General features: G+C 45.4%; 1 protein-coding gene across 1 annotated transcript; it reads right to left on the bottom strand.

Annotated features, from left to right (window-relative positions):
• Nucleotides 1-280: 280 nt before the first annotated feature.
• Nucleotides 281-8,665, bottom strand: LOC132829050 (zona pellucida sperm-binding protein 4-like). The gene is made up of 9 exons (XM_060846336.1): nt 8,461-8,665; nt 4,744-4,922; nt 4,571-4,668; nt 4,355-4,488; nt 4,072-4,261; nt 2,849-2,996; nt 2,666-2,738; nt 497-604; nt 281-420 (listed from the first exon to the last, which is right to left on the bottom strand). The coding sequence occupies exons 1-9, from the start codon at nt 8,663-8,665 to the stop codon at nt 281-283; spliced, it is 1,275 nt and encodes a 424-aa protein (XP_060702319.1).
• Between the last annotated feature and the right edge of the window lie 3,617 nt (nt 8,666-12,282).

Raw genomic sequence — 12,282 nt, 5'->3', positions numbered from 1 at the left:
CAGGACAAGCAAGAATGATATCAAGTGGTAGAGTAGGCCTGACAATGCAATACATTCAAATACAAGCTGAAAACATCAAGCTGGATGCAAGTTTGGAAAACTCAGTTCAAATAACTAATCCAAGCTGACTGAAGGTGTTTAGAATTAAAACTGGAATAGAAAGTTGCTATATCTAATAGAGTTTCAGCCCATCCCTCAGCAACAGGATTTGCTGATTGCTTTGGCAGTACATAAAGGACTCATAACACATTTCTCCATCTGATTTATTTCTGTTCAGGGTTTACAATTCATCATCATGTGAAGAAACAGCAGCAGCTCTTGGTCTCATGTACATTGCAACCATCACTACCAGCAGGGATAGAGACACCATCAGGAGGCCAATAGCTGTTCCCCGCAGAACCCAAGGGGTCCCCACAACATCTATAGAGAGAAAAAGATCAGAATGGTTTCTTTTGGAGAGAGGTCACAGGTGACCTATTGCAGAGGCTTCACTCACCATTTGTTTCAAGTTGGTTCTTTGCAATGTAACTGCTCCCTCCCAGGAGGATTGGGCCAGGTGCACTCACCACTGTCCCCTCATGGTCATGGGTACTCCTGCGCTGCCCTGTTGGAGACAAAGATTAGACAGTTCTGACCCAAGCTAGGGGAGTTAGTACTAGAGCTTGCTCCAAGATCAGAAGTGTGGTTATGTGGAGAAACATCTACATCATCCAGCTCTGAAACAGCTAGCAAATGCTTGCCTACCACCCCCCTCCAAAGTTGGAATTAGTGAAAAAACCTGATACTGAGACAGTATTAAGTTGCTATTTCAGCCAGATGGCACTGTACTCCAAACAGTAAATTAAACCATTGATGTTGAGAAAACCCCTTTTAGTAATTGTGACGAGTGACAGACAAAGTGTACATAACCATTGTTAAGGAGAAAGTGAGTACCGCAGATGTTGGAGATCAGAGCTGAAAATGTGTTGCTGGAAAAGCACAGCAGGTCAGGCAACATCCAAGGAGCAAGACAGTCAACATTTCAGGCATGACCCCTTCAGCAATTGTAACCATTGTTAAATCAACATTGGTGTTAGGCAATGTCAAGTACTGGTTCATGTTCAGCATGAATTTGTTCTAATTGGAGGTTTACTTTAGTAAAAATTATAAGCAAAGCCAGCTTTCATTCATAATTCCATGCTGGGAGCTTGTTCAAGATAACATTCCTTCACAAAAGTTGAACAAGTTCTTCCTGACAGTTACATCTCCAATGGGTTTCTTCAGATCAGGAATATGCACTCTTATTTTTGTGACCATTAAATGCAGACTTATGGGTATGAGGGGACAAGTCAGTGCTCAGATGGATTACATTGCCTTTGTATATATTGCAGGATCAAGCCTCAGTTAGAAATTCCTTAACAAGGAAGTTACTCAAATCTAATCTGAACATTGCTTCAGGGGGAAATGAACAGGATGACATTCAGCAGCCCCTCAACCTATTCTACCATTTGTCAACAAGGTGGCTGATTAGATTGGATTGTGACTCCACTCCAGTCACTAAGGCACATGGGCATTCCTGGCCAGCCAACATTTATTATCCATCCCTAGTTGGGAAAACAGTGATGTGAGCTGCTGTAGTCCATACCCAGAACTGAACACCTGGAGGAAATCTTGACCTTCAGAACTTTTAAACTGAACCTAGCTCTTGCCTGAAAGAATCCTTCAGCAGCCTCCTTTTCAGACCCCATCCAGCCTTGGAGCCACTATGATAATCTCATTTTTCAGGAGGGGCTCAACTATTTTTGGTCACTCATTGTCCTAAGAGTCAATAGGAAGTTTGACCTGTTTCTAGCGAGTGTCTAGAAAGTTGATCACCTAGACCGTTTTGTTTGTTTATGTGTTGTTTGAAAAACTATTGGGAAAGCTCCTGTATATTCAAATAGTTGCTCTACCTGCAAACCAACCATGGTCCATGGAGACAGATCCTTTCACCGCTGTTATTTCTTGACAAAAATCAGTTCTACTCCTCCTGCTAGAAGAGAAGAGCTCCTTTTGCAGTGTTCTACTTAATTCTTGCCCACTTGACATTACATCCTTTTAGAAGTGAAAAGTTCAGAGGATGTGGGCATCTCAGACTGGGCCAGAATTTATCACTAGACCACTGGGATTAGAGTCAAACAAACATTATGTCATGTAAGGAGAGACATCCTTCCTCAAGGAGTTTTTGAAAAAACAAAGTTGACAGCAGTTAGAGGTCACCATTAGGGAGTAACTGGAATAAAAGCTCCTCGAATTCCAGCCTCATTACTGTTGAGATTAGAACATTAGCCTGGAGTTCTGAATTGCTAGGCCAGTGACATTACCAACCACCATTTCTCTCTTCACACCTTTTACCCAACTCGAATTTAGCTATTGCACAGTTACCTGAAATGGAGGAGTCAAGGGATTTAATGAACTGAATCCCAACATCCACTTTGTGCTAGCTTGGATGACCAATTCATGCTTTGTTTTAAGGCCCTTTTCCATATTACACCCCTGCACTGGGAAATTTGATAAGCTTTATTGGGGCATCTTCAGGTCATGTGACATCTACATGTCATCTTGAACCATAGCCCATTACATTCTCAAAGGCCAAACACCATTTGTCTTCAAAAACAAAAAAAAAGACAAAACACAAGGAACTCACTTGGACCACATCTGGTTGTACAGTCATCCAGAGCAGAGGGAGAGCAAACCTCAGCACTGCAGTGCAAGTAAACCTAGAAGGAAGGAGAGATGTTAGGAAAACTTCCTATAGATCAATAGCACAGGTTGTAGTACAGAGACACAGCAAGAGGATTTCATAAATTTGGCCCTTCCATTTGGTTACCTGTCCAGAGAGGGGCTGCTCAGACACTCCATCCAAGAAAACAAACGTCTTCACTTCAAACCGCTTGTGATGGGTTGGGAACTGCAGGCCAGAAGAGACACCTACTGGGTGTAGGAGGGTCAGATAGTCATCACCTTCATAGGGACACCTGAAACAGGAAGGTTTAGTCACTGACAGGAGTGACTGATCCACTGCAATACCATCTTGGTAATATTAGTTAGCAGTAACCAAGACTAGAGTGAAGCTTTTGAAAGGCAGAGTTTTCCCTTGTTCTCACCCAGTTGGTTCTTCCCAGTAAGGAATATGGGATATTAAGATGTTTTGAATGGAAATTCTGAACCAAGAATTGTTACAACTTGTGTACTGATGCACGAGTCAGGTGAAAAAGTGTGAAGGGAGTGCTCCAAGTGACCCCAAAGTACATTTGATAGTCTTTCCAGAACATTCACATGCACTGGCTTAGCCAGCTACAAGACCCTTTAAGCAGCAGTGATGGTGTCCTTAGTACTTGGATGGTGGCCTGCATCCAAGTTACACCTATTCAGGATGGGGCGGGATCATTACTTGGACAAAGTCCAATTAAAACTACAAGGAATTGCAAAGGATCTCAGGTTACAGAGATAAATGGAGTTTCTCCAGTGTCTATTGTTCCTGGCCTTTATTGGGCTAGACAGCAAGTTGAGCTGTTCTTCCACTATACATTCATGCCAGGAATACATTAGCAATTGCTAGTTTTTAAAATGTGAGCCAATTCATCAGTGCAAAGTTTTGCTGTAGGTGATCTAATCAGCAACAGTGTGGAAACAGGACCTCAAGCCCAACCAGTCCACAGACCCTCTGAAGAGCCCTTTCCTGCTGACTAATGCCCTCAACCCTATGGACAATTTAGCATGGCCAATTCACCTGACTGGCACATCTTTGGATTGTGGGAGGAAACCCACAGACATGGGGAGATTGCACAAACAGTCACTTGAGGCTGGAATCAAACCTAGGACACTGGTGCTGAGACAGCAATACTAACCACTGAGCTGCCCCTGATCTACTGCAATTCAGCCACTATTATGCAGTCTGATATTTGGAGATTAGTTCATGATTCACACTGGATCAACTGCTTTAGTGTAATTGGCTTTGAGACCATAGAAACATTTGTCCAGTAACCCTGACTGAGTAGCAGGATGTTAGTGTCTGATGAAGCCATTACCCTATCTATTCAGAGTCCTTACCCATCCACCAGGAGACTCCATTGCACCTCATGGTCAGGGGCTGGCACCGGAGTTGCCCAGCAGTCACGCAATCTCAGGACTATCATTGGGTCAGTGCGATCCTTCACACGAACCTCAACAAACACCGACTCCTGAAGGATTCTCTGAATGGGGTAGTCACTGTCCTTGTACCACCAGCTGTAGCTGCCATCTAACAGACAAAATAAAAAGGAGAACAAACCAAAACAGTCACTCCCCTGAAGGGATACAATTCCCAGTGCTCCTATTACCAGGGCAGCACTACCTGTTGCTATTCTCAGCTCCAGCCTCAGGATCCCATCTTCAGAAGCAGCTAGTGGTGGAGGGAGGATGTAAACTGAGACATTGATTTGTAAGCCTGCCTCATGCTCCCCCTTGTACTTGCACTGGACGTGCAGGCTGTTGAGACACAGAAATAGGTGGAGGAGTTTCAGTCAGTAACACTTCCTCTCCATACCCACAAATCCCACTGCCCTCTCACCTGAAGGTGCTGTCCCGGGTTATTGAGCCCAGTGGCCCCCTCTGAATCATCCTCTTCCCTAAGACATCCATTTCATACACAAAGCTCCCATTCTCCTCCTGCAAGGGAAGGAACTGTTTAATAGGGAGCTGGCCTGTTCAAAGGGACAGAATGCTGGAGCCTCCAATACTCACCCGCTGGGTTGTGCCACAAGAGGTAATTGGGAAGCGGAAGGCTACAAGTTCCGCTGTGATGAGCTTAGGCCTGCACTCAGCTTCATGTCCATCTTTCACGTACAGAGATGACAGGTTGAGGGCAGGACGGGTCAGGTTCCTGGTAATTGCTACAATGAACTGGTCATCTGCTGTGCACACTGCAATGAAGTACAACACAGGTCAGGAGAATAAACCAGTTCTAATTCAAGCTGGAGTCTCCCTCACTGAATAAAAAATCCTTATTGGACTGTAGAAAGTCAGTGTACAGGGGCTCTACAGTAACAGTGTTGGTGAAACCAAAAGTAGTTAGGAACTAGGCTGAAGGGAAATCAGAGGGTCAGAGAAAGGGAATCTGAACTGAGCCAAACAGGACAGTAATGTTAAATGGGATTCTATGTGATAGAATTTACATATCTGGAAAGATAATGACTATTGGGGATAGTGAGAATTTCAGTCATATTGACTAAGTTTTTAAAATCCGATTGAAGATTTGTAGCTCGGGTATCCATTGTTGTGGTTCTGCTCGCCGAGCTGGAAGTTTTTGCTGCAAACGTTTCGTTCCCTGGCTAGGGAACATCAGTGCTGTTGGAGCCTCGTGTGAAGCGCTGCTTTGATGTTTCTTCCGGTATTTATATTGGTTTGTTCTTGCCGCTTCCGCTTAGTTCTTGACTAAGTTTTTTTTGAAGAGGTGGCAAAGATTAAAGAGTGGCAAATGTTGTCTGTACTGCCTCAGCAAAGAATCAGCTAGATTCTGCATGATAGTCTGGTTAGCAACGTTAGATTACATGGAATCCAGTGCAGCTCACCAGCTGGATACCAAACTGGTATGAAGAGAGAGAGACAGAGTGTATGTTTTTCAGACAAGGTGGTGATCTGTGCAGGGTCCACTGCTTTTTGTCATTGATATAATTAATCCAGACATGCATATAGGAGACTTAGTGGGTTTGACACCAGAAGAGTGCCATGGACAGTGAAGGGTCCCCTCAATATAACAGAACCTTGATCTCATGGACCAAGGATAGAGAAGTGATGTTTAATTTAATAAAGCATGCTGCTGCATTTTTGCAAGGCAAACAAGGGCAGGACTTGCACAGTAAGCAGTAGAGTATTGTCAAACAGACCTCAGGTGCAGGTACAGTTCCTTGAAATGCACCACAGTAGACAGGGTGGCATTTGGTAGGCTTGCCTTCAGACAAGCATCGAGTATGGAGTTAGGATGCCATGTTTGACTATTATAGGATTGGTGAGGCTACTTTTGGAAAATGCTTACAATTCCAGTCATTCTTCTGTAGAAAGGATTTGTTAGTCTTCAAAAGACGGAATGCTGAAGGGCTTTACTTCAAAAGAGGGAGACTTTAGCTTTAAAATCAGCAGGGCATCAATAAGGAGATTAGTCAAGGTCTTTGTACCTGGGTTGGAGAGTCCAAAAATAGAGGGCATGGATCGAAGCTGAGGGGAAAGGCTTAAAAGGGACTGGAGGTAGCTTTTTCACGCAGAGGGCATTGTGCAAGCTAGAGGGGAAGTAAAAGCTGCACCCACCTCCACAACATTTAACTGCCATCTGAGCAGCAGTATGATTAGAAAGGATTTAGAGGGATACAGGCCAGATTGCAATGTCAGGTTGGACAAGTTGGGCCAAAGGGTCAAAGTTTGGGAGAAGATTTGTAGCTCGAGTGCTCGTTGTGATTCTGCAACAAAAACTCCCAGCTCGGTGAACAAATGTTTCGTTCCCTTTCTAGGCGATATCCTCAGTGCTTGGGAGCCTCCTGTGAAGCGCTTCCGTCATGTTTCCTTCGGCATTTATAGTGACTTGTCCCTGCCGCTTCTGGTTGTCAGTTGCTGTCCGCTGCAGTGCTATGGGCCAGTTGCCATGCTGTATGACTCAATCTAAAGTGAAACATTACCATGCCCAGTTGTGTACACACCACAGTCAGATGTACTACACAGAAACAGACCCTTCAGTCCAACCTGTCCATGCTGACGAGATGTCCCAACCCAATCTAGTCCCACCTGGCAGCACCCAGCCATATCCCTCCAAGACCCTTCCTATTCATATACCCACAGATTCCTTTAAAAGGAAGCAATTGTACCAGCCTCTACCACTTCCTCTGGCAGCTCATTCCATACATTTACCACCTTGTGTAAAGATGTTACTGTAGGCAACATCCTTCCCCACTCACTAAGCCTATGCCTTCTGGTTCCGGACTCCGACCCCTCAGAAAAGACTAGTCGCTGATCCATGCACCTCCTATTTTATAAAACCTTTACAAGGTCACCACTCAGCCACTGATGCTCCAGGGAAAACAGCCTTCGCCTATAGTTCAAACCCTCCAATCCTGGCAACAGTCTAAGTATTTTCTGAACCCTTTCAAGTTTCAGATCCTTCCAATTGCACACAATATTCCAACAGTGACCTAACCAATGTCCTGTGCAGTCACAGGATGACCTCCCAACTCCTGTACTCAATACAGTAAGGATAGCATACCAAACACCTTCACTATCCTATCTACCTGCGACTCCACTGTCAAGGAGCTATGAATCTGCTCTCCAAGATCTTTGTTCAGCAACACTCCCTAGGACCTTACCATTAAGGGTAGAAGTCTGCTAAACATTTCAGGCAAAAGCCCTTCATCAGGAATGGGCCAAGTCATTAGAGCACCTTCATAGTTCAGGGTTCCTCAATTGATCTGGAATCAAGTATTGCTCCTCAAGCAGGAGGTTTTTCCATCAGCCTATTTCAGATTTAGTATTTGTTTTAAAATACCTCACTGAAGGGAGTCAATTATTCACCCATGGGATGTGGATATCACTGGCTGGCCACATTGTCACATGTGGCCAACTGCTCAGAAAGACTTACTAGGAATAAAGCAACATTTGTTAATTATTCATCAAGTTAGTGAGGTATTACTACATATTAACATTAAAGCTAGTTTGATCTTTCATTCTAGAGCAACCAGATGACATCTGAGAGATTATCACCCCAGCACACCCAGTGACTAATAATTGTAAGTTTTTTTGCTAGAACATACTCCTGTAATGGAGGGAAAAGATACAGTCCACAATTACTTTGAACCATTAGTCTCATCAACCTAGAAATTTCCATAAATTAGCTCAGAATCATGGCTTTTAGGAACAACATGATAGAGCACCCTTAAGCTGAGCAAAAGAACCAGGTCCAGCCTTCACAGCTGAAGTCAATTCCTCAGAACATGAGAGGATATTTGTAGTGAAGTGTTTATATACCCACTATTCTCCATTGTATAACAGGACAGTAACAGAATTCTCAATTATTTCCCCATCAACTAGTTAGTTTCCCTCTTGAAGTTCCTTCAAGAGATCACAGGTTCAAGTCCTAAACTTAAAGTTTTAGTGTTGCCACATGCAAGATATGACAGCACACTATCCAGGCCATTATAGATATATCATGGAAAGGGAACAGAATGCAAAGCAAAAGAGATGTAAAGAAAGATTAACTTGAATGAGGGCTAGCCCCCAAAAGTATTCTAATCTTCCCTGCACTCCCCCCTAGCAGAGAGCAGGGCTGAAAATAGCAAACAAGACAACTCCACATCGAAGAAAATAGTATAACCCGGGTTATTTCTTCAGTATTAGATTGATTTGTTCACCTCAATTTCCAAACCCCACACACGGCCATTCGGGGTGGGCTCCGCTCCGGGAGGAGGCTGTGCTGCTTACCTGGGCTGTCTCTCAGGTTGTAGAAACAGGATTGCCCACTGAGACTCGGGGACTGAAAGCAGCAGCCCTGCTTGATGCACTCAGTGCTGTTGATAGTGGCCAGGCCACACGGCAGCCTCCAGCCCGGCTCTGGAGGACACACAGCAGAGACCAGGAAGGGCCGAGCGGCCCAAAGGCACAGACACCAAACCAACCAATGACCCATCGCGCTGCCTGAATCTGTGCCCGCCCCTGAGCTCCAACCCGCTTTATAGCCGCTAATTGGTGAGGAAACCAATCGCAGTGCAGCAGCTCCCTGCCTCACGGGGGGTTTCCCCATCCCAATAAATCGATTCTTTCTGTCCAGGTTATTGCAATCTGTGACTGGCCTGGGAACAGGGGACTTATTAAACAATTCAGAGGCACCGTGGCTCAGTGGCTCGTCCCGGAACCTCACAGCACAAGGTACTCAGGTTCGATTCCAGCCTCAGCTGATCACCATCATGGAATTTGCACATTGTCCCCCTCCCTGGGTGGGCTTTCTCCCGCAGTCCAAACATGGGCAGGTTAGGTGAGTTGGATATGCTAACTTGCCCCTAGTGCTCAGGGATGTCTAGGCTGGGTGCATTAGTTAGGGTAGTGGGTCACCTTTTGGAGGGTTGGTGTGGACTTGGGCCTGTTCCCACAGGTGGGAGTAACTCTGACTAAACCCCCTTAGGAAAGCCTAGTTGCCGACTATGGCGTTTTCACATATTTTTGGCGCATAGTGTGTGTCGTGCCTCCCGGTAAGCCCAGCAGTCCTGAATGCTGGGTGACCAAACGACCAGAAAAAGTATGAGACGGCCCTGGTCTAGACTGACCTGCTCTCAAAAAACCAGAATGACTCTTCCATTTTCAATGGAGCAGTCCAGCTGGGAAGCGTCCTGGAAAAACCACCTCCCTGCAGCCTCACCCACAACTGCGAGCTGTGATCAGTCATTAGGTTGTTCATGTTTAAACCCCGCAACAAAGTCCATCTCGGTCCAGACCGAGACAGCGACCTTGAGACGTTACCTCCTACCTTACATGCAGCTGAGACTGGTCACCCCTCCCAGGGAGCCAGCTCACACTGTAACGGATGACATAGATAACATTGAAGAAGGCACCGTGAGGGCAGCTCACCCTGCGGGTGAGACGAGCATAGCCACCCAAACCTTCTACAACAAAAGTTATCGAGACATAATGCAGGGCTCAGACCTAAAAAAGACTATAAATGAGACTGGCGAGGAAACAGCTGATGCAACTGCCATCATGGACGGAGTTGTTATCAAGCCACTATGTGACAGAACATCTGTCTCGGAGGTAATCATCCACTATCCCGTCGATGGGCTGTTCTGCAAGGACTGTAACACCCTCTTCCCCACAGTGAGCCTGTTTAAGACCCATGTGACTAAAGTGCACGGAATAAAGAACATCCAAACAAAATGTTCACACTGCGATAAAGCAGGAGAATGCCATTCCATCGCCTACCATTATCCAAAATGCAAGGGAACAAAACAACCCCTAACTGGGGACTTTGCATGCAGCGCGTGTGACCAACGGTTTTCAACGAAGTTGGGCCTTGGTCAACACGAGAGGCCCTGATGAAGGGCTCTGGCCCGAAACGTCGAATTTCCTGTTCCTTGGACGCTGCCTAACCTGCTGTGCTTTAACCAGCAACACATTTTCAGCTCCACACAAGAGGCACCAACAGCCGGTTCTACGAAACGAGAAATGCCTCAAACCAGCACCCAAAGTCAAGGGCAAACCTGGGAGAAGTGACCGCAGGAGGAGGTGGCACTCTGAGGGAATTGGAGGTGATTTGCAGGATGCAAATTTAATAAACAAATCTATCGCTAGCATCCTTAAAACCAAAATACCAAAGCAAATCTCAGACAAGCGCAGGCTCCTGGCAAACACCCCGATGGGGGTCATGATCAGCGAGTCAACGACGGGTATAAACTCGCATGATTCTGAGGCAGAGAGTGTCCAGGAAAATTCTGACGATCAAGCCCAATGCCAAAGAGCCAGCCAAAGAACACTGGCTTCGATCCCTAAACATCGGGACGTAGATGACCAGCTTACACAAGCTGAGGAGCACTTGAGCACGAAGAATGACCCGGACACGCTTGCCCTCGGAATCGGACTAGTGGACAGTATTACTGACCGACTAATGAATAGTAGGAAAAGACAGGACAAACACAAGTGGCCTCAAAAAGATCGAGCCAAGAAAGACAAAAGGCCCGGTAGCAATACCGGAGCCAAAAAACGGTGGGCAGCGCGTAAAGCACTGTTTAGAGCAACACAACAGCTTTATAAAACCAACTGGTGCCAACTAGCTCGCGAGATCATGGGGCCGCCGACCTCATCTGCTTGTCCTCTCTCAAAAGAGGAGTTGGAGACATGTTTCCGTGAGAAACTGTCAGCACAAAATAAAAAATAAAACATAAATAAGTGTGCCCCATACGCTGGCAAAGTAGATGACGGGTGCTTGGTGAAACCCATAGAGGTAGAGGAGGTTGAAGCGGTCATCAAGGGGATAGACGAGAACAGTGCCACTGGACCAGACGGCCTGAAACTGCAGGACATAAGAACAATCCATGAGCAAGAGGAAACTCGTCTACCCCGCCTCTTCTCCCTGTGGCTAAAGTCAAGCACGATCCCCGATTCACTAAAAAAAACAAGTCAAACGGTCCTGATTCCTAAGTGCAGGGTCCTGATTCCTACACGTAGGGTTTCTGTGATTTGTTCATTCGTTCGGGCAAACCCTTACTACTTTTTCAGATAATACATAATTTAATACAGGTTTTCAACACCAGGTCTATCAGTTTAGGCTTCATCTGTGGGCAGCGAAAGGAAAATTAAAGATGAGGGAAACAGGCCCATTGGGAGGGCCCCTCTTCAGAATTTGACTGAGTGAGGCATCAAGGATTCTGAGTATGGACACAGACTCACAGAAGCTCCGGGAAGGATGGACTCACGCTCTGGTCCTTGGTGAGGAATACAGGGAGAAAGCAGGGGAATAGGGTTGTGAAACATATTAGCTGCATCAAATAGTGCAGCACACCCGAGTGGCCAAATGGTCTCTTTCTGCTCCCATACATTATGATCTTCTGAATCTGTCAACCGTTCCTGGGAGGCAAGCTGTTTTCTAGAGAGTGCAAATTTTCTAATCTCACTGTTTCTCCAGCTTGCTTTATCCTCTGCAATGGCTATAGTTCTCACTGGAAACACGATTTGTTATTCTAATCAAGACTCTGCTTATCAGAATGATATTTCAGCTTTTAAATTTTCATCTGGGAGTTTATCCTTGATTTTTCTCTGTTATGGTGTTACTGTTGCATTTGTAACACCAATCCACAAGAGATCCCTTTTTCTCTAACCTTTCATGTCTTAAAGGTGAAGGCTATAACATTTAAGGGTGTAAATTGGCTCTTCGGTCCACTGACTCGTGGAATTATGGCTAATCTGAATTCTCAGCTCCATTTTACTGTATTTCCCCATCATTTACAGATTAAAAATCTGTCTCTCTCTATTTAACAACCCAACCTCAACAGCTCCCTGCTAGTCATTCTTTCATTGATTATCCTAGATGCACAACACCATTTAACATGTTACATGTAATGGAAAAATTGACAGCACTAACTCAGCACCCCTATATCCCACAAGGAGGCTGTGGGCAAGTTACTGTTTCAGCATAAAGTGGCAAGGGTCACAAATTACACAAGCAGGAGGCTAGAAGAACACAGCAAGCCAGGCAGCATCAGGAGGTGGAGAAATCCTTGTTTTGGGTATAACCCTTCTTCAGGAATGGAGGTAGGAGTA

The sequence above is a fragment of the Hemiscyllium ocellatum genome, chromosome 28 (assembly GCF_020745735.1).
Source record: "Hemiscyllium ocellatum isolate sHemOce1 chromosome 28, sHemOce1.pat.X.cur, whole genome shotgun sequence".
Taxonomy (NCBI): domain Eukaryota; kingdom Metazoa; phylum Chordata; class Chondrichthyes; order Orectolobiformes; family Hemiscylliidae; genus Hemiscyllium; species Hemiscyllium ocellatum.
The sequence above is the reverse complement of the archived record's forward strand: the minus strand, read 5'-3'. Positions and strand labels throughout refer to the sequence as shown.